The sequence below is a fragment of the Lagenorhynchus albirostris genome, chromosome 12 (assembly GCF_949774975.1).
Source record: "Lagenorhynchus albirostris chromosome 12, mLagAlb1.1, whole genome shotgun sequence".
NCBI classification, from domain to species: Eukaryota; Metazoa; Chordata; class Mammalia; order Artiodactyla; family Delphinidae; genus Lagenorhynchus; species Lagenorhynchus albirostris.
This window is the reverse complement of record NC_083106.1, coordinates 48,948,153-48,975,912: the sequence shown is the minus strand read 5'-3', so window position 1 is coordinate 48,975,912 and position 27,760 is coordinate 48,948,153. Positions and strand designations below refer to the sequence as shown.

Here is a 27,760-nt window from a genome sequence, read left to right as displayed (position 1 = left end):
GTCCAGGGGGGTGCTTCTACTTCACCCCCTGGATTCTGGGATTTTCACAATGGTGACTTGTCTAAGGATAGTTGGTTTTCTTGTGAGGGGGATGATGTTGGGGACAACCTACATTGCCATCTTGATCCATGATTTTCTTATTTTCAGTTCAAATCGCTGAAGCTCTTCAAAAGAATCCCTTGATCAGCATGCCTAGAATTGAATCAAGATTTCTTGATTTCCATTTCCCTGTTGTTTCTAAACACATGAAACCTTAAAAGTTTTGCTTTCTTTTTGTATTTAACTTACTCTTAGAATCTTACAATTTAAAAAAATTATGGCAGTTTGATCTCAGTTGGAAAGAAGGGAAATTTTTACATTTAAAAAAATCTTCCTTCTCAAACCCACTTTCCATTTGCTTGCAAAAACACTCTTTAATAAGATGGTTTACATCCATTAGTAAAGGGTCACAGTTTCTGTTCTGTATGTGTGATGTCACCAAAACACTAATTAAGCCCCAGAATATCTGAACAAAATGTATCCTGTCCTTATGCAGGAAAAAAGAGGACTTGAGACTATCTTGACTTTCTTAACCATTTTGTTTTACTATTTATAATTGCGTTAGAAGTTCATTGCTTAATGTCAAAATTAAGTCAGTGCTTTTTAAGCATTGTACGTCAAAGTAATATCTCTTTAAAGATAAAACTCAGGCTTATTTCAAAAGATGAATAGCTAAATTGGTAGTTCCTTTATCATGTGGTTAGAAAATAGGGAAGTAAATTGACTGAATAGTTAATATGTTCGGATACATTTACTTTCAGTAATAGAGTAGAGCTAGGAAAAAAATTCTGATATCTTTTTGGGAACTCTAAATAAAATTATATTTGAAGCTTCTCAAACCAATAACTTTATCCTTTATACTCTCTTCTACTCATTATTACTCTTGTCCAAAGATTCTGCTTTTGTTTCAAACAATTTTAACATAGTAGGTATTATTATTCTTGGATTTTCTCATGCTGTAACAAAATCAGTTATTGGTTTATTTATATATCACGTAGATGGTATAATTGAATTGTTTACTAGTTTATTTTTCATTTTAGCGTTTAATTTCTGTTTTTACATGGAATCTTGGATATTTCCCAACAGTCTCATGAGAAAATCAATTGGTGTCATCTGAATTCTTCACATACTTCTTTCCTCCCAAAAGCCATCTGTAATGGCTTCTAGAGATACATAGATAACAGTCAGATTTGTGTGGAAAGGTGCAAGACAGCATTCTCAGAATGTCCCATTCGTGTACACATGTGTGTTTAGCATATCAGGATTGTGAAATTTGGGAACTGGAAGACGTTTAGGGGTCACTGGACTCAGTCCTCTGATCTTCTAAGAAAACAAGCCTGGAGAGGGTCTGCGGCTCATTCAGAGTTACAGAACTCTTAAGTGATAAAGCCGGGCTCAACTTCATTTCTTTGGGACTTAAACCCAAAGTCCAGTAACATGATAGCCTGAGCCAGGCAGCTGGAATTCCTCCAACCCATACTCCTATTGGGTGCAGCTAAAAGTGGGGGAGCCTCCCACAGGCAGCATGGACAGTAACAAATAGTGAAAACTAGCACCTCATCACCAAAGGAAGAAAAAGAAAACAGTAAAAAGCATAAAGCAGTGAGGCTCAAAATGTGGTTTGCAAACTCCTGGGGAGTCCTCCAGCCCCCACTGAGTCAAGTCCTTCTCTGGCCTGGCTCCTATAATGAATGCACCTCCATCCCAGGCCGGCCTTCAGCATTGGAAGGGCCATGAGGGAAGGGGCAAGGGCCTAGGAAGGCGGTGGGTGGGTGGGGAGGGGTGGAGAGGCAGGCCAGTTACACTTAATTTTTATTGCTTCATTAAGTATCAACCCTTGAATGTATGTCTTTCTAGTATTCTTTGGGGCAAAATGGGAGATACACATAAAAGACTTCTGTTGTATATCAAAACATGATGGTTGTCAAGGAGAAGCACAGGTGAGAGCTGAACTCATCACTTTTTTCACAGAACACCAATTAAAATAATGACTGACAAACTGGTTCTTCAGACGAGTATTTGGCAGACACTTTTTCAAAAATGAACAGAGTAAGCCTGTCACTTCAAGAAAAACAATTGAAAGTATTTGTTACAAGTGATAAAGTTAGATATTTCAAGCCAAAATCAGAATTTTGGAAAACTTGTATCCACCATCATTAGATTTTTCTGGTGAGATTGGTAACGATCTTAACAAATGTGATTTTTTTTGATATTGTGTAATGAAATGCCTTACATTTGGAAGATCTTCATAACTCAGTGAGTCAATATTGCCCAAATGACCAATGCATGCTATTAAAAAAATCATCCATGAATAAGAAAACCCATTCCAAGTGTAAGACAGACCAATGGGTTTTAAGATAAAAGCATATGAAAAGTTCATTGACATGATTTCAGATTCTACACTGCAACTAACCTTTAAGAAATTTGTCAAGTTTTGATGTAGCATCAAAGAAAAATATCCTCAATTATCTGGGAAGACTATTAAAATAATTCTTCCTGGGCTTCCCTGGTGGCGCAGTGGTTGAGAGTCTGCCTGCCGATCAGTAGATATAACCCAATAAACCAAAGCTTTTTGGGATCCTAAATAATGCTTTTAAGAGTATAAAGGGGTCCTGAGACTGAAAAGGTGTACAATATTTGACCATTTATGTCAGTATGCAGCACTAAGGCAACCAGGGCATTACTACATTATAGCTTTGTTCAGTCCTTACCAGAGGAGTGCTATTCCTGACCACTTGAAGAAATGTTTCTTTTCTATAGCTTTTTGTTTGTTTGTTTGTTTAAGGAATTAAGGAAGCAAATAGTTCTGAGACCCTCTGATTCACTGGTTCCTTTATTCACTTGCTCACTCCTTCATTCAATGGCTTTTTTCACAGAACTAGAACAAAAAGTTTTTAAATTTGTGTGGAAACACAAAAGACCCCAAATAGCCAAAGCCATCCTGAGAAAGAAAAACGGAGCTGGAGGAATCAGGCCCCTGACTTCAGACTATACTTGCAAAGCTACAGTTATCAAAACAAAGACATAGGTCGATGGAACAGGATAGAAAGCCCAGAAATAAACCTACACATCTATGGCCAATTAATCTATGACAAAGGAGGCAAGGATATACAATGGAGAAAAGACAGTCTCTTTAATAAGTGGTGCTGGGAAAACTGGACAACTGCATATTCCAAGAAAGGGAATGTTCTAATTTCAAACACCATACACAAAAATAAACTCAAAATGGATCAAAGACCTAAATGTAAGACTGGATGCTATAAAACTCCTAGAGGAAAACACAGAACGCTCATTAACATAAATTGCAGTAATATCTTCTTTGATCCATCTCGTTGAGTAAACAATAAAGTAAACAAATGGGACCTAATTAAACTTAAAAACTTCTGCACAGCAAAGGAAACCATAAACAAAATGAAAAGACAACCCACAGAATGGGAGAAAATATTTGCAAACAAAGTGACCGACAAGGGATTAATCTCCAAAATATACAAACAGCTCAATATCAAAAGAACAAACCACCTGTGGCTCCATATCAAAAAAACAAACAACCTGATCAAAAAATGGGCAGAAGATCTAAATAGACGTTTCTCCAAAGAAGACATACAGATGGGCAAAAAGCACATGAAAAGATGCTCAACATCAATAACTATCAGAGAAATGCGAATCAAAATTACAATGAGGTATCACCTCACACCGGTCAGAATGGACATTATTTAAAAAATCAACAAATAATGCTGAAAGGGGTGTGGAGAAAAGGGAACCCTCCTACACCATTGGTGGGAATGTAAATTGGTACAACCACTGTGGAGAACAGTATGGAGGTTCCTTAAAAGACTACAAATAGAACTACCATATGATCCAGCAATCTCACTCCTGGGCGTATACCCTGAGAAAACCAAAATTCGAAAAGATACATGCACCCCTATGTTCATAGCAGCACTATTTACAATAACCAAGACATGGAAACAACCTAAATGTCCACTGACAGATGAATGGATAAAGAAGATGTATATATATACCATAAGTTTGTTTTATTACTCAACCATAAAAGAGAATGAAATAATGCCATTTGCAGCAACATGTTGGACCTAGAGATCATCATACTAAGGGAAGTCAGATAGAGAAAGACAAATATCATATGATATCACTCATGTGGAATCTAATTTTTTAAAAAAATGATACTTTTTTTTTTTTTTTACACAAAACAGACTTATAGAAAACAAATTTATGGTTACCAAAGGGGAAATGTTGGGGGGAGGGAAAGATCAGGAGCTTAGGATGAACATACACACACACTGCTATTTACAAGATAGATAACCAGCAAAGACTTACTGTAGAACACAGGGAACTCTATTCAGTATTCTGTGATAACCTATGAGAGAAGAATCTGAAAAAAAATGAATATATGTATAACTGAATCACTTTGCTGTACACCTGAAACTAACACAACATTGTAAATCAACTATACTCCAATAAAATTAAAAAATTACAGAGTGCTTACTGTATTGCAGAAGTCACAGGGAAGGATACAAATATGCACTAGAATGTTGCCTGTTTAATCACAACAGATGGTCTTCCTCCTGCACTACACACACTGAAAGCCCCAAGGGGTGTAAGAGCCAAACTGTTTTTTCACTCGTAGAATAAATCGTTTAATGCCTTCTGCAAAGAGCCCTTGCCACAAAGCTCATTAGTGAACAGTTATATCATGAAAGTTCTCTCTCATCTCATTAAAATATAAAATTGATTCAGAAGTGAGAACATACACTCACAAATATGTTCTGCAAAAGATAAGTCTGTGTCTCAGGGAAGATGCTTGTGGGCTTGGCTCTCTGTGATTGTTGCAGTTCCCTCAGTATCAGAAAGAGCGTGATTCAGAGAAGCAGTCTGTTAAGAACAGAAAGACAGCCATGAGAAATGAGATCATGTTCTCTGAATACCCAAGGGCATGCTTACATTTTACTTTTCAGATAAGATGCTTAGAGAGGTTTTATTTACTTAAACCAAGCTGCTAAAATTTTGCAGACCTTTCTCATGTGCAGACTTGGTTAATTTTTCATGTCACATGAAGTGTTGAGATAGCTGGGAGTATTTATCTCAGAGCTTAGAATCGTGTGATCATTCCCTCAAGTAATACTTGAATTACTGTCCAGTGAAGCAGGGCTTTTTCAAGTTGTTTTGGGATCAGTAAGTGGGACATATAGGGAGGAAGATTTAGGGTCACTGAAGAGAAAACCTTTTCAACAATTAGAGCTATCAACAGTGACATGTATGGATGGACCTAGAGACTGTCATACAGAATGAAGAAAGTCAGAAAGAGAAAAACAGATATCGTATATTAACATGTATGTGGAATCTAGAAAAATGGTACAGATGAACCTGTTTGCAAGGCAGAAATAGAGACACAGATGTAGAGAACAAACGTATGGACACCAAGGGGGGAAAGCAGGATGGGGGTGGTGGGATGAATGGGGAGATTGGGAGTGACTCATATACACTAATATGTGTAAAACAGATAACTAATAAGAACCTGCTGTATAAAAAAATAAAAATTCCAAAAAACAATGACATGTAAACATTCCATTATGAAAAGTCATGAGTTCTTCTATCACTGAGAGTCCTCCAGTAGAGGCTGGATAACCTTCTACCAGCAGTGTTGTAGAGTTTCTTCTTGTAATCTGAGGTTGGATAAGATGATTTGCAAGGAAGGTCATCTCTAGGATTCTGTAATTATCATTATCACAGCCATGAGACATCTGCTGGGTGGGATCATCGGCAGAAAGTACGTGATTTATTCACCACATATTTATTAAGCACCTACTATGTGTCAGACACTGTTCTAGACGCTGGAGATACAGTAAAGAACAAGACTGACAAGGTCTCTCAAGGCACTTATGTCCTAAGATAGGCAGACAAGCACTGAACTAATAAACAAGACAATTTCATATTAGGATAAATGCCTTGAAGAGCACAAACCAGGATGATGGGAGAGAGTGGTTGGGGCAGGTAAGAGTCAGGAGCTGCTTTAAATTAGGTTTTGAGGAAAGTCTCCTTGAGGAGTTGAGGTTTGAAGTGAGACCTGAATGCCGAGAAGGCGTCTGTCCTGAGATGACTGGGGAAGAGTGTTCAAAGCAGAGAGAACATGCGCAGAAGACCAGGGCAGAAATAAGCTTGGCATATTTAAGAAGCAAACAAGACATAGAGATGGCCAACAGACACATGAAAAGATGCTCAACCGCTAATTATTAGAGAAGTGAAAATCAAAAATACATTGAGGTATCACCTCACACCAGTCAGAATGGCCACCATCAAAAAGTCTACAAACAGGGCTTCCCTGGTGACACAGTGGTTGAGAGTCCACCTGCCAATGCAGGGGACATGGGTTCGTAACCCGGTCCGGGAACATCCCACATGCCGCAGAGCGGCTGGCCCGTGAGCCATGGCCACTGGGCCTGCATGTCCGGAGCCTGTGCTCTGCAACGGGAGAGACCACAACAGTGAGAGGCCCGTATACGGCGAAAAAAAAAAAAAAAAAAGAAAAAACGTCTACAAACAATAAATGCTGGAGAGGCTGTGGAGAAAAGGGAACCATCCTACACTGTTGGTGGGAATGTAAGTTGGTACAGTCACTATGGAGAACGGTATGGAGTTTCCTTAAAAAAAACTAAGAGTTGCCATATGATCCAGCAGTCCCACTCCTGGGCACATATCTGGAGAAAACCATATATAATTCGAAAAGATACATGCGCCTCAAGTTCACTGCAGCAGTATTTACAATAGCCAAGACATGGAAGCAACCTAACTGTCCATCCACAGAGGAATGGATAAAGAAGATGTACATATATACAATGGAACATTACTCAGCCTGAAAAAAAGAACAAAATAATGCCATTTGCAGCAACGTGGATGGACCTAGAGATTATTAAACTAAGTGAAGTAAGATAGGGAAAGGCAAATATCATATATCACTTATATGTGGAATCTAAAAAAAATGATACAAATGAACTTATTTACAAAACAGAAAGACTCATAGATATAGAAAACAAACTTATGGTTACCAAAGGGGAAAGTAGTGGGGGGAGAGAAAAATTAGGGGTTTGGGATTAACAGATACTATTATATATAAAATAAACAATAAGGTCCTACTGTATAGCACAGGGAACTATATTCAATATCTTGTAATAACCTATAATGGAAAAGAATCTGAAAAAAAATGCGTGTAAGCGTAAAACACACATTTGCTGTACACCAGAAACTAACATTGTAAATCAACTATACTTCAATTTTTTGAAAGCATATAGATTAAAATACAGCAAAAACATTTCACTAAAAAAAAAAAGCAAACAAAGCCAAGTGAGAGAGGCACAGAGGAATGTGCTTTGGGATGGAGTGAGGCATAGGTAGGGGCCAAATCTCATAGGAGCTTCGCCGTTATTTATCCAGCGAGAAGCATGGGGGGTTGGCGGGGAGTCGTTTTCAGTGAGGAGTGGCATGCTCTAATGCACTCTCTAAAAGATGACTATGGGTGCTTTCTGGAGGGTGAATTGTAGGGGCCAAGGATACAAGCAAAGAGGGGAACAGGAGGAAACTCTTGAGAAGTGTGGTTTCACAGAAGCCAAGAGAAGAAAATGTTTCGAGAAGGAAGGAGTGGGCAGCAGTCTTGAATACAGAGAAATTAACAGGGAGGTATTGATGGCCTTGAGGAGCAAATGTTTATGGGTGGTAGCTTTGCAAGCCCACTGCAGTGAATTTAGGAAAAAATGGGAAGGGGGTAAGAAAACATGGGGAGCAGAACCCATTTCAAAAATGCTGTGGAGGGATGCAGAGAAATAGGACATGGGGAGGAGGGTATAGGGATCATTTCTAGGATGGAGCTGCTACAGCAGTTCTCTGTGCTGACAGGTGGGGGTCTGCAGAGAGTCAGATACTGGGGGTTCTGGACAGAGTAGTTAATTGCAGGAGAGAGATCCTTGAAAGGGCCCTGTGAATTGTTTTGCCTCTTTATTGGAATCCAAAATTTCGTTATCTTTGATGTTGATTAGTTTGTCGGAATGTTCTTGTATTAAGTTGAACCATATGAAGTTACCAATACGCATACATTTTTGACCTATGAAAACAGCAGTGGCTTATAATTCTACCTAATAGAATTAGGATTTTCGACCTTAATTTAGACAGTTTCTCCCATAGGTCTTTATAGTTTCTATACATTCTTAATTTGGAAACAGTCTCAAACTTATCTCAAAGTTGCAATTACAAGAACAAAGAATGTTTCCCTCCCCAACCGGAACCATTTGAGAGTAAGTTGCAGACCTGATATTCTCTCTCCCTAACATTTGAGTAGGTATTTTGTATAAATAAGATTCTCCTATAAAATCCCAGTACAATCTAGTAAAATCAGGAAATTAACAGCAATACATTGCTGCCAACTAATCCTTCAACCCCATTCAAGCTTTTGCTAAGTTGTCCCAATAATGTCCTTAATCTCAAAAGGAACTAGTCCAGCATCTCACATTGCAGTTAGTTGTCATGTCTCTTTAGTCTCCTTCATTCTAGAACAGTTCCCCAGTCTCCCTTGATTTTTCATAACTTTGACACTTTGAAGAATACAGTCTAATGACTTTGTAGAACAGCGCCCAGTCTGAGTTTGTCGTGGTTATCTTTGGCAGTTTGGTAGCCAGCCTTCAAATTGGCCACACCTCCTGTTATTCAAACCCTCATGCAGTCTCCTCCCTCACTGTAGCAGAGTCGATCTTTGTGACCAAGAGCATTAGACCAGAAGTGGTTAGGTTATAGAAGCGATCTCTTGGATCACTTGTTCTGGGGCAAGCAAACGTCCTATGGATAGGCCCAGATGGCAAGGAACAGAAGCATGTAGCCAACAGCCAGTGAGAAACTGAGGCCTGCCAACCATGTGAGTGAACATGGAAGTGGATTCTCCAGCCCCAGTTAAACCTCAAGATGACTGTTGCCCCAGCCAGCAGCTGGACTTCAACCTTATAACAGACCTAAAACCAGAATCACCCAATTAAGCCACTCTCAGATTCCCGACCCCCAGAAACTGACATCATAAATGTTCATTGGCTTAAAGTACATCACGAATACAGGCAGGAATATCACAGAAGTGATGGTGAGTTCTTTTTATTGCATCCTATCAGGTGGCACACAATTTCAATTCATGCCATTACTAATCATCTTTATTTCAGTCCCTTGATTAAAATGGAATCTTCTCGGCCTTTCCACTTTTTGTTTTTTTCTCCCCTCTCTTTTAATTAATGAATATTTTATGGGAGATACTTTGAAATGATGTAAACATCCCTTTCTTCATCAAACTTTCAATTATTTCATTTATCTATTTTTCTCAGTATGAGATCTTGGTTTTCTGTTTTATTCGATGGGATATAGTCTGTTACTATCATTATTTATTTTGATACTCAAATTGTTCCAAATTTCACCTGCGTCCCTTCATCCTGGCTCTTGTGTTCTCTGGACACATCCTCATCATTCTTTAAATATATGCTTGATTTCTGGAACAAGATGTTCTAAGCTCATCATGTTCTTTGCCTGCCCCAGCCCTGAAATCAGTCATTTCTCCAAGGACCTCAGGTTCTTTTTAGTGGAAAATGGTATTAAAGCCAAGGTGTGGGCACTATTGCCATTGGGGTGTCATTGCTCCCAGGCCCACTCAAAGGACATATATATATACTTACATATACTCATAGATGTAAATATATAGACATATGCAAATATATACATATATGTATATACAAATATATACTATATATATATAATATAAATTATATATTTGTAAGTACAATACAAATAAAATATAGATATATATCTTTAAATTCATACTGATGCCTCTAATTGGAGGGTACTCGGGTTATTCCGTCCGTCTCCCTTTCCATATTAGTGACCTCCCTCTCCAACAGTGAGAAACATGGCTCTGTTACCCTCATTATATTTATCTGATTCATTCCCTCGTGTATAACCAGTCTTCCGTCACCACTGCATCCACCCCTTCCCCCACATGGATGCCCTCTATTCAGGCACTGATACCTTTTCAGAGACACCACCCTCATGAATGCCCTCCTTATCCCCTTGGGCCCCAAGCCACCACTCCACATGGATGTTCACACCCACTTCTCCCTGCTCAGTCTCTGACATACCACCTCAGGCTGCCCCTACACATGGACGCCGTCCTCACTCAGGCCTAAACTCCCCACACTGGATCTACCCTTCTCACCCAACTTGGGCTCCAGCACCCCACAGGCTGTCACAGGCTGCCTCTCCTTGCTCTGCCCCCATCTAATGACTTTAGGGGTGACTTGTTCAGGGGAGGAAAGGGAAGAGCAGGGCTTTGTGATTTCAGAAGGATGCCAGCATGGAAAGGGACATTCTGCCCCACCTCAGCTCAGTTGTGAATTTCGTCTGTAGTAGTGGGTTTCAAATTTCTGGTTACACCAGAATATCTTGGGAAGCTTGCTGAAATACAAATGTCAAGCAAACAGAAGACAACACTAAAAAACAGGGAGCAATCAAAGCGTCCTTAGATAAGCTGTGACAGAGAGAGAGGCATGGACATATATACACTACCAAACGTAAGGTAGATAGCTAGTGGGAAGCAGCCGCATAGCACAGGGAGATCAGCTCGGTGCTTTGTTACCGCCTGGAGGGGTGGGATAGGGAGGGTGGGATAGGGAGGGTGGGAGGGAGGGAGACACAAGACGGAAGAGATATGGGAACATATGTATATGTATAACTGATTCACTTTGTTATAAAGCAGAAACTAACACACCATTGTAAAGCAATTATACTCCAATAAAGATGTAAAAAAAAAAGCGTCCTTAGAAAATGGTTAAATAGATTATAGGGAGGCATTCAGTTTTCATTTTAGACTTTTGGTTTCTCTTTACATTTTCTACATTTATACCTTTATAAATGTAAGGTGTTTATACCTTTATACCTTTATATTATCAATACTAATGGATTATGGGCCATGTTTTATCATTTTCTATATTAAAAACATAATTAGCAAGACTTGTTTTTTTAAGTAATACAAAATACAGACTTCCAGACCCTATAGCTGGAGATTGATTCAGTACACCTGGGCTAAGACCTGGGCATCTGTGCTTCGTAAAATTCTCCTTTGAATGTAGTGATCAGCCAGGTTGTGGAACCCCCGCTCCATCAAATCCTCCACAGGAGTTCCCTCGGCAGCTGTGTCTGAGTATCCACTGGGAAGCGTGCCCAACACCCCATCACAGATGAGCATTGACAGAGATGAAGCCATTTGAGCTTTCTGAAAACTCAGGACAGGTAGGTTTTGGTTTGAAGGCTCATGATCCTACTGATAGCTCCTTCCAAAAGTCAGTTTTGTCTGATCCTTACTGTAATTAAAGTGAAGGATAACTCTGAAAAGATGCAGGTTGAGTACTCTTCAAAACTATCAAGGTCATCAGTGACAAGGTCAGTCTACTGTCACCTCCAAGAGGACCCTAAGTGGAGATGACAACTAAATATAATGTATCCTTGATAAGTTCTTGGAAAAGAAAAAGGATGTTAGGTAAAAACTAAGTATGGATTTTACTTAATAATAATGTGTCAATATCAGTTCATTAATTGCAAGAAATGTACCATCCTAATGGAAGACGTCACATGGGGAAACTGGGGTATGTATGGGGTATGTCAGAACTCTCTGTATAATAGTTCTATAAATCTGAAGAGGTTCTACAAAAAAAAGTCTTAGAAAAAAGATGGAGGTAAACAGGAGATATAATGAAGTGACATGGCAGACTCGGTGATAGCACTCTGTAAATCATCAGGAAAAGGTGAAAATATTCAAATAGGCATGAAGAATATAAGTAGGTGTCATCACTTCCACGTGGGAGATAAGACACAGGGCCATTACTGCAGCCCTGCGTCTCCAGGAGTGACAGGCCACTGCTGCTGCTGTTCCAGGAAATTTGAGGACAGCAGGGACAGATTGCTCCCAAAGGTCACCGTGGAAATGTCTGATAGATGACCAGTTGCCCTGAGGGAGAGTCTGGGTGCCTGTGTACAGGCGGGGAGAAAGGATGACTCTGGGAGGGGCAGTTGTATTCTTTGCCCTTTGAGAACAGCTGTTACAGGCTTGATGTGCAACCTGTCCTTTACTGGCAGAACAGACCCAGTGCTGTGCAGGGTAACCAGTTCCTGTTGCCTGTGGCTCAAAGCCAAGCTTGGTGCTTTGTGACCACCTAGAGGGGTGGGATAGGGAGGGTGGAAGGGAGGGAGACGCAAGAGGGAAGAGATATGGGAACATATGTATATGTATAACTGATTCACTTTGTTATAAAGCAGAAACTAACACACCATTGTAAAGCAGTAATACTCCAATAAAGATGTAAAAAAAAAAAGCCAACAGCAGCTGAAATGTTCACGTTATGGCCTACAAAATAGTGCAGCCAAATATCATTGGGTGCTCTCCTGGTGTTTGTAATACTAGACACAGCTGAAACAGAGGAAAAACTGCATTTCTTTTTATACTAAGGCAATATATCCTACAAAATGGGAGGGAAATCCTTCAATTTATAAATTGCATCCTAAATTGGAGGCATTTTACCTGTTTCAGGTCCAAAAATCATCTTACTTTGTTTGTCTAAAACCAAAAGTCCTTTTAAAAACACAAACGACATTTTAATTTTACAGTTGTCAGAGAGAATGTAGAAGAGTATCATTCTGCCATACATGGACCAATAAGAATACTAACAGCTATGGCCCAAACATCAAAAGTACCACCATTGCCACTCATGTATGTGCTTGTAGTAGACTGTCCCTTCTGTCTCCTAGGGCAGTGAACACAACTGTGCCCAACTGCTGGAAGTATCCCCTTGTTGCTAGAACCATCCAGGAACAGGGTTACCTAGGTGCCTCTGTGCTTGCTCCCGGCTAAAGCAAGAAAGAGCTGGAGCTTCCTGTGCTTTTGCACATTGGCTACGTGGTCCGAATTCAGTTGCAGAAAATATAATCCACTCTAGGTAGATTAAACAGGAAGTGATTTATTATGGGATTTTCAGTGGCTTTCAGAATCACCAGAGGGCTAAAGAGACAGATTGTAGACCAAGCTGCCAGGAATGACTCCGCAAAGCACGTGGCCAATCATCAGAGTGGCTGTTGCATCCGCCTAGATCCAGAAGGTATCACAGCAGCGGCTGCAAACCCAGCCGCCTCAGCTATAATCAGGAAGCTGCCACTGGGGTGGCCAACTCGAGAGCACATTGCCTTTGCCAGAGTCTGCAAAAAGGACACCCTACGTGTTGCTTCTTCGCGTATGAGTCAGTTCCAAATCAGACCCCTGTGAGTACAAGTGGTGGGTAGAACCTAAATCACATTTTGAACCCAAATTGCAAGGGAGTCTGGGATGTTATTTTTTGTTTTTCAGCCTCTGCATGCAGGAAGGGGAGTTCAGGTGGATACTGAGGAATCTAATTTATGTTATCTGTCGGAGTCTGCCCTGCTAGCTACCCAGTTATCTATGCATATTCCTCTTGCTATAAGTAGAACCCACTCCCTCCCCCATACATCACCGCATCCCACTCAAAGTCCAGGATCTCTGGGTTTTGTGGAGCTCTCTTTAAGTCCAGATGAGGCTTTTTGTGATCTAGTGACCTGTAAATTAAAAGACTGCCTGTCTGCTCTCAATATACACGGGTGGCAAAGGAGGATTAAAACTCTCCAGAAAGGGAGAGAATAGAAACATACAATTGCCATTTGTATTAGCAGTCATCAAATGCCACTAGGCAAGAATGGTGAAAGCACCCTGCTCGCATCAGATGGAGTGAGGTCCTTGAGTAGCCATGGGAAGGACTCCCTTGTTCATTAAAATCATGACCCAAATCTAACTGATATCCTAGCCATCTCCCATTAGCTGCAATAAAAGTAAAGCTGATAGGCAGTCATTTTTTAATTTTCCTAACTTTACCTGTATTTCTTTCTGCTGCCATAGTTGTAATAATGCTTGATTAGCCAGATGTAAGTGAACCGTGAGATTAAGGGCTCTACCACATGCTCTGCACTTCCCCCAAGTCTCTGCATCACTAGGATAGCAGCCACATCTGGACCCTGTGGTATTCACCTGTCTCTGAGGAGACCAAGTCCTGATGGAGTAGAAATGGGAGTTGAGCTGGAAAAGAGTTTCTCTGAACAAAGCCCTGGGTAAGGAGAAGTGGTGTGGCAATGCCTCCCTCCGCAGCAAGGACAGTATAGCCATGCAGGCAACAATATGTCACATTTAGGGACCGTCCAGCTTTGGGGATGGGTGAAAAATATACTTTAAAAATAGACATGCCTAGTTGGTTCTGGGAAGAAGACGGCAGCAACATAGTTTTTTAAATCTCTGAATCATCACATAAAACAGAACAACTAGGGAGCACAACCAAATACACATGGGCAGTATTTACCTCAAACCGCATAAGTTATCCACAAATCACAAAATATAAGCAGGTGGTGGAGGTAAACCGCCAACAGCCAGAAGACCTGCATGATATTCGTGCTGTACGAGAGGAAGGAGTCAGGAGGGGACAGCAGGGCATCTGACAGACCTGAGACCAGGAGAGCCCCAGAGTAGCTAAGAGGAGTGCACTGGAAATGACTGCGGGCTAATCTGAGCACAGCAGCTGAAACTGGGAGGGGTTTTACCCAATTCAGTGCCAGCTGAGTGCAGGGACTCTTGGTGGGTTCTGAAAAGAGCTGAGGCAGTCTGGGCCAGATTAACTCCTGAACCCGACGGCCAAAGCTCCCTTCCAGGCCAGGGCACCCGTCTGAGGAGAAAGTGCCGACAGTGGAGTCAAAACTGGGCAGGACAGTGGCAGGAGGCAGGAGGGAAAGAGGAAAAGAGAAAGTCCAGATAGAAGAGGGGAGAGAGAAGAGGTAAAGGAAATCTCAGAAAGCAAGCTGCCATGTTTTTAAACAAGTTAGTCAGATTTTCCTGAACCACACTCCATTCTGAAGGTTCAGGAAAATTTAATTTTGCATAATGAGCAACAGGAAAGTATCGAGGTCCAAACCCATATAAAGTTATTAGGAGAATGAAAGAACACAGAGCAGAATAACATCCCTCCGTTGAAAGCATGCCAGAAAGACAACTTGATAAAAGAGGTCAAAACTGAAGCATACTATTTCAAAATGAGCTTAAAATACAAAACGTTAAAATTCAAAAAGAAACGAAGAAAAAAAGATTTAAGAGAAAGTGTCAAATATTGGCAATAGGCAAGGAAGATTTAGCATGGATAGGAGGAGTCTTGATGAAGAAAAACAAAGCAAGGGAACAAAAAAAATACTAAAAACAGTAATGCCAATTTTTTTTTCTGAAATATAAAACTACGTGTTTGAATAGCACAACACATACCTGAGAATAGTGACCAAAAATGATACAGTATAGTATGTTAACTGGACTTTAAAGGAAAAAGATCCTTTAGACATCTAAAAAGAGAAAGTGACTTTTAAGGGAAAGAAAATTAGATTATTCTCAGGCTTTATGTCAGAGAAAACAAACTTTATGTCAGAAAAAAAAAAAATGGAGCACAGATGGTCCCCAGCTTACAATGGTTCAACTTAAAATTTGGGGGCTTTACGATGGTGCAAAAGCAATATGCGTTCAATGGAAACCATACTTCAGATTTTGAATTTTGATCTTTTCCTGAGCAATGATATACAGTATGATACTCTCTTGCGATGCTGGCTCCCACTGGACAAAGATGGGAAAATTTGCACTTCAATAAGGATATTAATTACAGTAGGATGGAACTCATCAAATATTTTTAAATCCATGAGTTTATGATGATTTTCTAAAAATCTGGTCACCTTAGAAGGATGATAAGGAACTATTTCATTATCTGGAAAACAAAGAATCAAGCATATGACTCTGAATCATATGAATTGTACCGTTGGGTAACCAAACAAGAGATGAGGAAAAAAATCTTTTTAAAAAAGTGTGACAGGGCTTCCCTGGTGGTACAGTGGTTAAGAATCCACCTGCCAATGCAGGGGACACGGCTTCGAGTCCTGGTCTGGGAAGATACCACATGCCGCAGAGCAACTAAGCCCGTGCGCCACAACTATTGAGCCTGCGTTCTAGAGCCCACGAGCCACAACTACTGAGCCCACGTGCCACAACTACTGAAGCCCATGCACCTGGAGCCCATGCTCCGCAACAAGAGAAGCCACCGCAATGAGAAGCCTGCACACTGCAATGAAGAGTAGCCCCTGCTGGCCGCAACTAGAGAAAGCCCACGCACAGCAACAAAGACCCAATGCAGCCAAAAAAATAAATAAAATAAATATATTTTTTAAGTGTGACAACTGATAAATGAAAAAAAATAAGATAATTATCATCTGGCAATCCCCAGTGAACTAATGGATCTAAGCATTGCATATCAGTGACTGGATCTAGGCATTGCATATCAGTGACTGTGGGCATCAAAAAAGATAAACAGCTAGACACTGTGGCCCTCCTGATGACACAGCACTCTACCACCTGTGGTCTCGCCACAGCAGTTGAAGCAAATTCTCACCAAGCCTCTGGATCCAATTGCTGGCTTGCAGGAAATATAAAGGACAGAGGAAGATTTTTGAACTGCATCATGAATATGCCATCAGCAAAACCCAGATGAGAGAAACTCTACAACCTGGTTTCTTCGACAACTTGTAAGGAAAAGATAGGAGGGAGAATCTGTAGATTAAAAGGCCTATCACACTTTTAAACTATAGTCTCGGGATGCACATTTGAATGAAAAAAAATCTTTTTTTTTCTTTAAAGTGCAAAGAAGTGCTTACTGTAGAAGTCAGGTTGATGGCTACTTATGAGGGGAGGGAGAGGTTGTGATGGGGATGGAGCACATAGAAGGGGCTTCTGGGTTGGCTGCCAAAATTTCGGTTTCTTGACCCAGCTTGTGTTTACCTTCTAATAATTGTGTGTGTTTGTTTTGTGTGGTTTTCTGTTATCTGTCTTATTTTATAATAAAAAGGTGAAAAGCATTGATAGACTTGAAGCACAGTAGTTTTCCATGATAAATATTAGGTAAGCATTGTTAATTTTTTTTCCTCAATGTATATGTATGGCAGTGATGTTATGACATTTTAACCAAAACCTTTACTCTCACAAGCTCGTAATAGTCTCTAAGGCTCTTATGTATAACAGTGTAAAATAGAAAGTCACATGTTAAAAGCAATTGTACTTTTGTTTCAGTGTCTGCACAGTGGAATGGACATTGTAAAAATGAGGTCACATGGACTCATTTGAAGTATATCACTGTGGGGAGTGTTGAGATATATATATATATATATATATATATATACACACACACACACAGCCCTTCCCTCAGCGTTATGTTTAAAGAAAATATATGTATATATTAGTATATATAAGCATAACTGTTACATATAAATATATCTGTACATAACATACATGTGTATGTGTATATACATACATAGACACTTTTTTCATCTAGTTGATCTGATGAAAAATAAGTCTTCACAAGATAGTTTTTTGTCAATCGTACCTCAGTAAAGCTTAAAAAGAAAAAAAAAGAGTTTAGCAGCCTTAGACATTCACAGGCATGGATTTCTTTGATATCTTAAGGTCATTGTGTACTTTGATCTATAAATAACTTTTCTCTCTTGTTAGCGTGGCTTAGGCATTAAATCCTAACTTTTGTGAGACTGCAGTGCCTTTCTGGCTGGCCTGTCACTGACATGGCTCCCTGACACGTTGAAGGCAGATAAGTGTTTGAGAAACACACACAATAATACGAGTTTTGCTGTCCTCACACTCCATAACCAAATGACATACTCCTCTCCTATCAAAATCTATAAAGACCTAGTCTACAGTAAGCAGTTGAGATTCCTTACTGCTGAGCCTTTGAAGGGCCTTATATACAGACAGGGCTGCCTGCACCCCTGGTCTACAAGACTGTACATTTTATGTTCCATCATCACCGATTATATTCTTGAGTTCCTTCTCATCACCCCTTTTGCTCCTTCTAATGGTGGGTTGGTTAGGGACTGGCATTATTGTCATATTTGCTTTAATGCATTTTAACCTGCTTGTGAAATTTCTAACCTCTCTTGCGGCATCTCTGCTGGAGGACGGTTCAGTCATCCTACTGTAATAGCAGCTGTTCAAAGGATTTGGAATTTGTTTGGATTTGAAGGAATCAGATTTATACACTATTCTGTATCTCGCTCATTAGCTCTCAATGGCCTAACAAGACTGAAAATTTAATTGGACTTTGGGGAAATCATGCATTAGGTTCGTAGCATTTTGTGTGTATTATATAGACTTGCTGTCTTAGCAGGAATAAAAAGTAAATTTTTTTTTTACCTTGATGATGTTTAGAATGTCATCAGCAGCTAATAGCATGGCTTCATGTCCTAATACATGGATAAGTGTTTGCCCCTCAAGCCTGTTGCCTTTACTGTGATGTCATGTATGTCTACCCAAAGACACACGCAAGTGCCCTTGGTTGGGGGGTCGGGGCAGTGCGTATGTGTGGAAGGCAGCAAATGTGCTTGCCCATATCTCCAACACTGAAACTGGCTTGACAGGATGTATGAAAGCAAATTACATAGGCAGAGCCTGCTTTCTAGAATCCCAGGATATGGGGACTGTTTTGCCTTTTGTTTCGTTTTATTAGAGGTGGTTTGAAGATTGACACACTCCTCTTGATTTCAGGCCATTTAGTGAGTTTGTTCATCTGAGTCATTGTTTTCTCACCTCTAAAGGGGGATTAGAATGCACCCGTCCTGCCTCAACCTTGTTTTTTGAGCTACTTGGATAGTTTGGCCCTGGTAGAAAGCACCTCAGCTTCCCCTCAGTGCCCCGTCCACCTTATGGTTATCTGAGGCCAGACTTCCGCTGGAAATCCTACCTCCCTGTCATCTAGACTCTAGATTCTAGAGCAATCTAAATCACACTGCTTTCAGGTTCTGAATTTAGAAAGCCAAGGTAAAATCATCTTCCTTAAACAGATGCCATTCATTCATTCAGGGAGTAATTATTGAACACTTACTATATGCCAAAGATTCTTCAGGGCATTGGGGATAAAGAGGTAAGCAAGATAGAATTCACATCGTGGAAAGTATATAAACAGATAAATAAAAGATCAGATAGTGATAAGTGCTATGCAGGGACATATTACATTAAGGCAATGAGTTTAGAAAGAGATACTCAGAATTTCTGAGAAAAAAATAGCAGGAAAGAGGTTCTAGAACAGTCTGTCCAGTGGCACTTTCTGTGATGAAGGAAATGTTCTGTACCGCACTGTTCAATGCAGTAGCCACTAGCCACATGTGGTTATCAGGAACTTGAAATGTGGCTAGTGCTACTGAGGAGCTAATTTTAAATTTTAGTTAATTTTAATTAATTTAAATAGGCACATGTGGCTAATGGCTACCATATTGGACAAGCATGATTTGAGAGCTACATTTTGGACTTAGGTGTCTATACTTGTACACTGAATGGGAGGAATATGCAGCATTATCTTGATTTTTTAACATGAAGCAAACACATTCTCACCGTATCATCTTGGTAGAATAGATTCGTGACTAGACTTCAGTGTATGAGTACTTTGTTGGAAAGATACAAGCAACCTAATAAGGGAAGTAACGAGAAGCGATGGATGGTCACAAAAAGATGTTAGAATGGCACCCACAAACTGAGGGCTAAAGGCTCTAAACAATATTAAAAGCTAGAAAGAGAGAAAATCATTGCAGGGACTTCCATCGTGGTCCAGTGGTAAAGAATCCACCTTCCAATGCAGGGGACACGGGTTCGATCCCTGGTTGGGGAACTAAGATTCCCACATGCCACAGGGCAACTAATCCCGCATGCCACAACTACTGAGCCTGTGCGCTGCAAACTACGGAGCCCACATGCTCTGGAGCCTGTGTGCCGCAACTAGAGAGAGAAAACCCGTATGCCACAACAAGAGAGAAGTCTGCGCACAGCAACAAGGAGCGCGCACGCCACAACAAAAGATCCCACGTGCCACAACTAAGACCAGACACAGCCATAAAAATAAAATAATTTTTTTTAAATGATTGCATGGCAATGTGTGCCATAGGCCCCTCTGCCAGTTAGGAAATAATAGCCCTTGTTGCTTAATAGAAATTACAAAGCCGGCAGAAAGACAAATAGAATAATAAAGGACTTGTGCTATTAAGACATTTAGCTGAGGTTTTACCCCACTGAGACTGGAGCATCTGCTCAACTTTGATCCTGCCCTAATGATTGTTTTCTCGCAGAAGGTAGAGGAAAGTAATGAGAAGAATGACCTAATGCTGACCATTATCTGCAAATAAGGCTATTGGTCAGGGTCTTCCATAAGGGCCTCTTCACCTGTAATATTCTTTTTTTATTTTGCGGTACGCAGGCCTCTCACTGTTGTGGCCTTTTCCGTTGCGGAGCACAGGCTCCGGACACGCAGGCTCAGCGGCCATGGCTCACGGGGCCCAGCCGCTCCGCGGCATGTGGGATCTTCCCGGACCGGGGCACGAACCCGTGTGCCCTGCATCAGCAGGCGGACTCTCAACCACTGCGCCACCAGGGAAGCCCTGTAATATTCTTTTGATCCTGTCACACAGTCATGAACCAACAGAACCATTTGGTGATGTGAAAACAGCAACTTGGGAAAACTTGGAGTTTGTGGTAGCAACAGAAGGGATCACCAGGAAGGGAAATATATCCTGTGATTAGAACCATTACTAGGGCTTCCCTGGTGGCGCAGTGGTTGAGAGTCTGCCTGCTGATGCAGGGCACACGGGTTCGTGCCCCGGTCCGGGAAGATCCCACGTGCCACGGAGCGGCTGGGCCCGTGAGCCATGGCCGCTGAGCCTGCGCGTCCGGAGCCTGTGCTCCACAACGGGAGAGGCCACAACAGTGAGAGGCCTGCGTACCGCAAAAAAAAAAAAAGAACCATTACTAAATTTTCTGGAAAAGCCAAATGGGTTTGGTGTGTGCCAAAATGCTCATCCTAGAAAAAGTATAAGATTTTAACATATTGGAGAAGTATCACATGTATAAAATTATTGAAATTATACAAGTATTATCTAGTTCTTCTATCACCAACCACAAATCGTCATATCATTACTAAATCCAGAAGACATTTCAGTCTGACCAATTAAATATTTTCTTGTCAAACCAACATATGCTTATTGGGTACTCAATATGTATAAGTCAGAAATACCCTCAATGGGAATTGAACTTTTAAAGGGACTCAAACTTTCGTTATGCATCCAAGTGTAAGATACCATTACCATAGGACACGGTCTTATTATAACCAAACGAGTAATAACACATTTAAGAGCGAGCATAAAAGGGCACCAGTAAGGATCTTCTTTAAAAACATGTAGTGTGTCTAATGAATTTCTGCCTAAAGTGTTTCTCTTCTGTGAATGGGAACTGCAGTTAAGGCTAAGTGTCATCAATCCTTGGTGTTGAGTACAGTGAGCCCATAAATGAACTAAAGATGACCGCAACATTCCTTGAGAGGAAATACAGAGGCTTCCTTGAAGATGGGACTAGGTTTTGTAGATAAAATGAGCCTGCAAATTTGTAATTATAATACTTCATCTCCAAAAAGACTACTAGCATTTGAATTAAGGGCAATAAGTCTTATCCCTTTGAGGACTATGGGGAGAAGCTGAAAACAAAAATTCTGTTTATGGACAGGAGAGATATGTTGGACGTTTCTTCCACCATGAAAGCGCAATAATAAGCCATCTCTCTCTACTGGAATGAATAAAAGAAAGTAGCCTTACAATTTCCACATCATTTAGTGTTTAAACACTGGTCTTTTCACCCAGAAACAAATGCCATCTAAGCTAATAAAAAGACTATTACATGTAGTGTTGGAAGTGTTATTGGGGTTACCTCCATCTCTTTCCAGTGCCCCTCAGAGACAAGGTGCCCACCAGCAGCCCCTTGTGAGGGTCCTGGATGTTTTTGTATTTCTTCCTTGCCTTGCATAAGCCAACGGGGAAATCAAGTGTGAGGACATTAGGAAATGTAATATTGCTACTCATGTCTTTACAGTTAAGTGTTAAATGATGCCTGCTCAATGTAGGATTAGTGGTAGTATATCATTTCAGAAGAAAGTTTCTACTTAAAAATGTTCAATGCTGTTGACTGACCACAAATAAGATTTTATTTAGCATTTTAGATTACAGTTTGGTCTCCTTAGACCAAAGATTCTCAAACTTTAGCGAGTAGCAGAATCAACACCACAGTGAGGTGGTGTTGAAGCCCTAAACCCACCTGCCACTCAGTCTGATACCATTTAAGGCTGATGTTGACATTTCACATTTAGAGTGTTTGTAGTGGTTTTTCATTACTCCACGGGGCATTGAAGCAGTTTACTGAGAAGTAGGGTGAGGACTCCTGATTGATTTACTGATAAGAAACCCCAGGCAGTGGGTGGAAGTGGCTGGTCTGTGGCCCTGTTCATGGTTGTCCCAGCCCTGCTGCTGTTCCCCCTACAGCCTGCCCACCCGTGTATTCAGCTGAGCTGCTAAAGGACAAAACAATGACTTGATGACTTGGATTCTCCTTTTCTCAGCTGCATTAAGGTTTAGTTCCCAGATGGTATCTCTCTGGTGTGATGCCTGCTGGAAAGCTCTTGGTTAATGCACACAGGGTTGCAGGCAGAGGTCTAGCTTCAAAGCACAGAAACCATTAGTCCCATTTTTAAATTGACTTTAAATGTCTCATCTGTGAAATGGAGGGTGTAGACACTAGACAGGTGTGGATGGTGTGGTCCAGGAGTTGCTGTGGCCGGCACTTTGATGACAATCTCTAAAACCGCTAATGAAGCCTCCTTTTTAAGTGTTCAGGTTAAAATGGTTTGACCCTGAATATTAACAACCGTTAAAGAATTCTAGCATCTTGCTTTGAATTATGTACATGACTGAAGAGTTGCTATGATTTTGTGAGGGAAAATTGAGAAGAGTTCATATATTAATCATCCCAACCATTTGTAATTATAACGTTACTTTTGTATTTTGAAGACAAGCACTGCTGCCAAGCTGGAATTCAGATTGACTCAGCTCAGGATTCTTTCACCTGGGTCTTTTTTTTTTTTAAACTTCGAGTAAATTACTATCCTTTGGTTTTTATTTATTTAAATAAGGGTGTAGTCTAAGATCATGTGAAATTATTAGAGTGCTTTGGAAAAATGAGTATTTCATAAGCCATTTACCAAATTTGAGTTTAAATATATTACCCCAAGGTCAAAACAATTGAGGTTGACTTCCAGAAAGAATATTCCACCTTTAGTTGTATTTTATCTCACAGCGATTTTAAGCAGAGTCTCCAGCCAAGGCAGGATGTGTTAGTTTTCTAAAGGCAAAGTACAGGGAGCTACCTTGACTGTTTTCTAGGAGAGTAAGAAAGACCTAAGTGTAATTGTAACGCATCCTATGAGGGTGGAGGGTTTTACTGGACAACTCTTGTCTCCCTTTGTGTGTCGCTCACTGCACCTTCCTAGTGTCCCACAAAATGTTGACGTTGCAAGTACAGTCCTAGCTGGGTCTGAGGTTCAGTTCTGCTTGACTACAGGGAATCCCCCCCAGCTCCAGGGGTCCCAGCTCACCAAACAGCCAGGCGTCCAGGATGCCTTTCTGGTCCTCTGATAAGATGTACATGAGCAAGACTGAGGTCCCAGCCCAGCAGAATAGATTCTCCAGATCTTTTCTCTTTGTGGTCTTGGTACCCTGATGTGGAGAACCAACCCCCCCACTCCTCTGCAGGGCCAGCCCTGGGCTAAGTGGGGGAGTGTGCTGTCGTTGTACCACCAGTCCCTCACAGGGTGTAGCGTACCATCCTCGCCTACCCATGGCCTGCCTCTTCTTGACCTTCCCACACACGCTCACTCTGCAGCATACCTGACTTGGTGGTTGATTCATCCCTACAGGGCCTGCCCCCAGCCAAGGAGGTAACAACTAGCAGGTGCTCACGCTGCGATGAGTTACGCGTGTGTCAGGCACCCAGCTGCATTTTAACAAGGCCTTTTTTGGAGACAGCGCCTTCCCCAAGGGTGGATGGAAATTTCAAGCACTATGGCAGTCTAGGTGGGGTGGGAATGGAGGGATATTTTTGAATAGAGAGGTTCTTGGGTGCTTTTCAAATCATCCCAGAAAGGAAGGAAGCTGCCTATTACAGATGTACACTCTCATCCAAAAAATCTGAAGCCAGATGTGTTTCAGAATTCAGAATTTTGGGGGTGTTGGCATATACCTTATAAGAACATCCCCAGTGTGATCTGAGGCTGATAAATAAACACATTAATATTCACATGAAGTGGGCCGAGTACTGTATGTTGTACCACCAGATGAGTTTCAATTGAGTCGGGTTTTGCTGGCAAAGTAACGTTTGGTTATTACAGCTTTTAGGATTTCAGAATTGCAGCTAAGGAATTGTGCACTGGTAATTACTAACAATAGTACACTTTTATTGAGCACTAGTAGTGTGCCAGGCACTACGCTAAAGGAACACTTTGCAGATATAAACTCATTTACTCCTGCCATCAACCTATGAGGTAGGAATTATTAGTATCCCTACTTCACCGATTCCTACTAATAAGTCCTACTTAAGAAAACTATTGAGTACATACCAGGTACCAAGGAAAGAGAGTGAAAAGTCTGTACAGCCCCTACCTCAGGTTACTTAAGTCATGTGAGGGAGGCAGATGGGCACACAGACATGGGTGTGCCCAGGGCTGCGGGAACAGAGGAGGGGTGCCCCTCCAGCCTGCATGCCAGGGAAGGCTCCCTGGGCAAGTGCTGGTTCTGCTCTTTCAGGCAGAGGAGGAAGCCAACCGACAGGGAACAGGGAGGTCACTAGCACCACTTGTTACTACTAAGTTCACTTGTTCAAGGTCAGTGGCTCTCAAGAGCTTTTGAGGTCAAGGTCCCTATGGTCCTTTATTTTCTTTAATGTAGCTCTGTCCTCGCTTCTCTTCTATAGAACACCTATCTCAGCTTTCTCCCAAGACAACATCTATGAAGTTCAGCCTCCTCAAGTAGACAGAAAATCTACAGAGATCTTCCAAGCCCACATCCAGGCCAGTCAAGGTATCATGCAGCCCCTGGGCAAAGAAGACACCTCCATGTACCGAGAATACATCAGAAACCGCTACCTGTGAAGAGACAGCAGGTCCCCAGAGTGGCCCAGAGGGGGACCAACAAAGTCCCATTTACTTATGCTCTAACTTGTTTGTCTCATCTTAAAAAGGTAATTTCCCGTCAGTCCTTTACATCAGAAGGCTTTACTCTTTTTGTAACTGGGGAATTACAAATCATTGGTAGTAAAGAAATTACTGAATATTTTGCTGTCGTTGCCTTTGCTTTATTTTAGAGATACTTTGCTTAGAAATGTGGTTAATCTAGTATCACACCATCACACTAAGATGTTAACAGGTATTTATTGAGGACCGGCTGTGTGCCAGGCCCTATGGTAGAGTCTGGGAATATCATAGTAAGCAAAACAGGCCAAAATTTTCCTCCTGTGTGAAACGAAGGCAGAGTATTTTTCTTTGTAGTTAACATTTTAAAAAATTTATTCTGATGGTTATGTTAACTTTATGTCTTGATTTAAAAAATGTGTTCTTTTGAAAGCCCTCGTTCTTAGGAAATAAACACTGAAATATTTATAGATAAAGAGACAAGATGTCAACAAAATGCTCTCCAGTGGTTCAGGGAAAAAGAACACATGATAAAGCAAATGCAGCAAAATATTAATAAATGGTAAATCTGGAAAACAGTAAACAGTTCTTTGAACTTCTGTGAATATAAAATTATATCAAAATAAAACATTAAAAATGTATTACTGGGCTTCCCTGGTGGCGCAGTGGTTGGGAGTCCACCTGCAGATGCAGGGGACATGGGTTCGTGCCCCAGTCTGGGAAGATCCCACATGCTGCAGAGCGGCTGGGCCCGTGAGCCATGGCCGCTGAGCCTGCACGTCCAGAGCCTGCCCTCCACAACGGGAGAGGCCACAACAGTGAGAGGCCCGTGTACCACCAAAAAAAAAAAAATTTATTACTCTGCATAGCTTTTATGGTGAGCAGTTGCATTACATAATTTGATATTTGATGTCTAGTCAGGGTTGACATGCCATGTATACGTATGGTTTTGTTCTCCACAGCCAAGTATAATGTGGACAACTTTCTGCATTTTCTGACAGCTTTTAGGATTTCAGCTTTTAGGATCCATTTACACAAATGATTTGACCTTATTATGTCTATGCTTTTTTTTTTAATAAAACAAGTTCTCAGTTTTCCCTTCTCACAAATAAAATAAAGAAAACCAAGCCATCTAAAGGAAGGACGAAAATTGATCAGCCTTTTGTCCTGATGTTCAGGAGGAAAAGAAAATTATCTAGTTATTACAGAGTGTAACTCCTCATGATGTGTAACACTGCTTGCTTTAAGTCTGCTTGCGTGACCTTTAAGGTATCACCAATTAAGTGACCTTTAAGGTATCACCAACCCCGAGAGTCTGGGATTCTATGCAGCGTTCTGTGTTGCAGATAAAATTCACAGATGGTTTTGATCGATGCCATCATAAAGTCAGGATTAAAGGATGATGAAACCATTGGCAAGAGGAGTTTTGGTTGGCACAGTTTGGATATTGTTGGGCTGCACCCCGCAGGCCTGCAAGGCCTGTATAGGTCCAGCTTCAAGACTGAAGAAAGAGCCTGGAGTCAGCGACAGAGACGCCAATGATTTCACGGATAGGGGGAGCTTACACATATGAAGGTCCCGGAGTGACACCCCACCACGTGGGCCTGATGGCAGGCAGGACGTGGTGGCAGTCTTTGCTCCCAGGGAGGGGGGCTGTTACCAGTTATAGGGGGAATTGATGTCACGTGGCTCATCGGTTACCAGAGAAACGAGCAGAGGGGCAGGCCCCTCACCACCCCTTTGATAAGCTATCAGGTGGAGCTGTCCTAATCTAAAGACTAGAACAGTCGCTGGCTGGGGGGCAAGTATGTAGGAAGGGCGGTCATGTGAGTAGGGGGTAGGTGAGACAGGCGCTGGTGGAGCGGGGGACGTACAGAGAGCAGGAGATCAGCCACCTTGGGCGGCCTGCTCCTACGCTCCCCCTCTGCATACCCTGCACAACGCTAACAATCTTGGTCCAGCTCTCTTCTGCGACATTCCTGGGGTCAGGTATGTGGCAGGGGTGGGGGCAGTGGCTGGTGGGTGGGGGCCCTGCAACCAGATACCACGATACAGTACAGGCAGCTGCCGCCAAAGAGAATCGAAAGCAAGATAGTACCTAGTATGCTAAGAACAGTCATTCGCCAGGACGTGGGCAGTTTTGGAGCCAAGCACTTACCAGGTCAATGGAGAGGGAGTCATTGTAGCTGCGTCCTATCCAGTTACCAGAAAGGTAAGGCCACCCCTGGTTTTCACAGACCCAGACGCACCCTCATGGGGAAGGGAAGGCCCAGCTCTAAAACATTCCTGTGGCCTAGCCGGGAGTCAGCACAGTTACAAGTGTGCCACCCCATGTTATGTTCAGTGCCACTAGGGGTGGACCCATTAGGTCTTTCCAAACAAAAAATAATTAATCCCACTAGTCGGACTTATGTGTCCAGAAGCCAGCCTATTCCACTCCACGCTGCACAGTCCAGGGAGGCTCACAGGCAGTCACCCTGCTAAAACGTCTGATTCGTGGTATGGTT

At 41.5% G+C, this 27,760-nt stretch overlaps 1 protein-coding gene across 1 annotated transcript in view; it reads left to right on the top strand.

Annotated features, from left to right (window-relative positions):
* Positions 1–25,393, top strand: part of FIG4 (FIG4 phosphoinositide 5-phosphatase) — a 136,995-nt gene extending 111,602 nt beyond the window's left edge. The window contains exon 23 of the mRNA XM_060167971.1: positions 25,037–25,393. Coding sequence (XP_060023954.1) covers positions 25,037–25,214 — 178 coding nt within the window. The 3' untranslated portion in view covers positions 25,215–25,393. The remainder of the gene's footprint in view (positions 1–25,036) is intronic.
* The last annotated feature ends 2,367 nt before the right edge of the window (positions 25,394–27,760 follow it).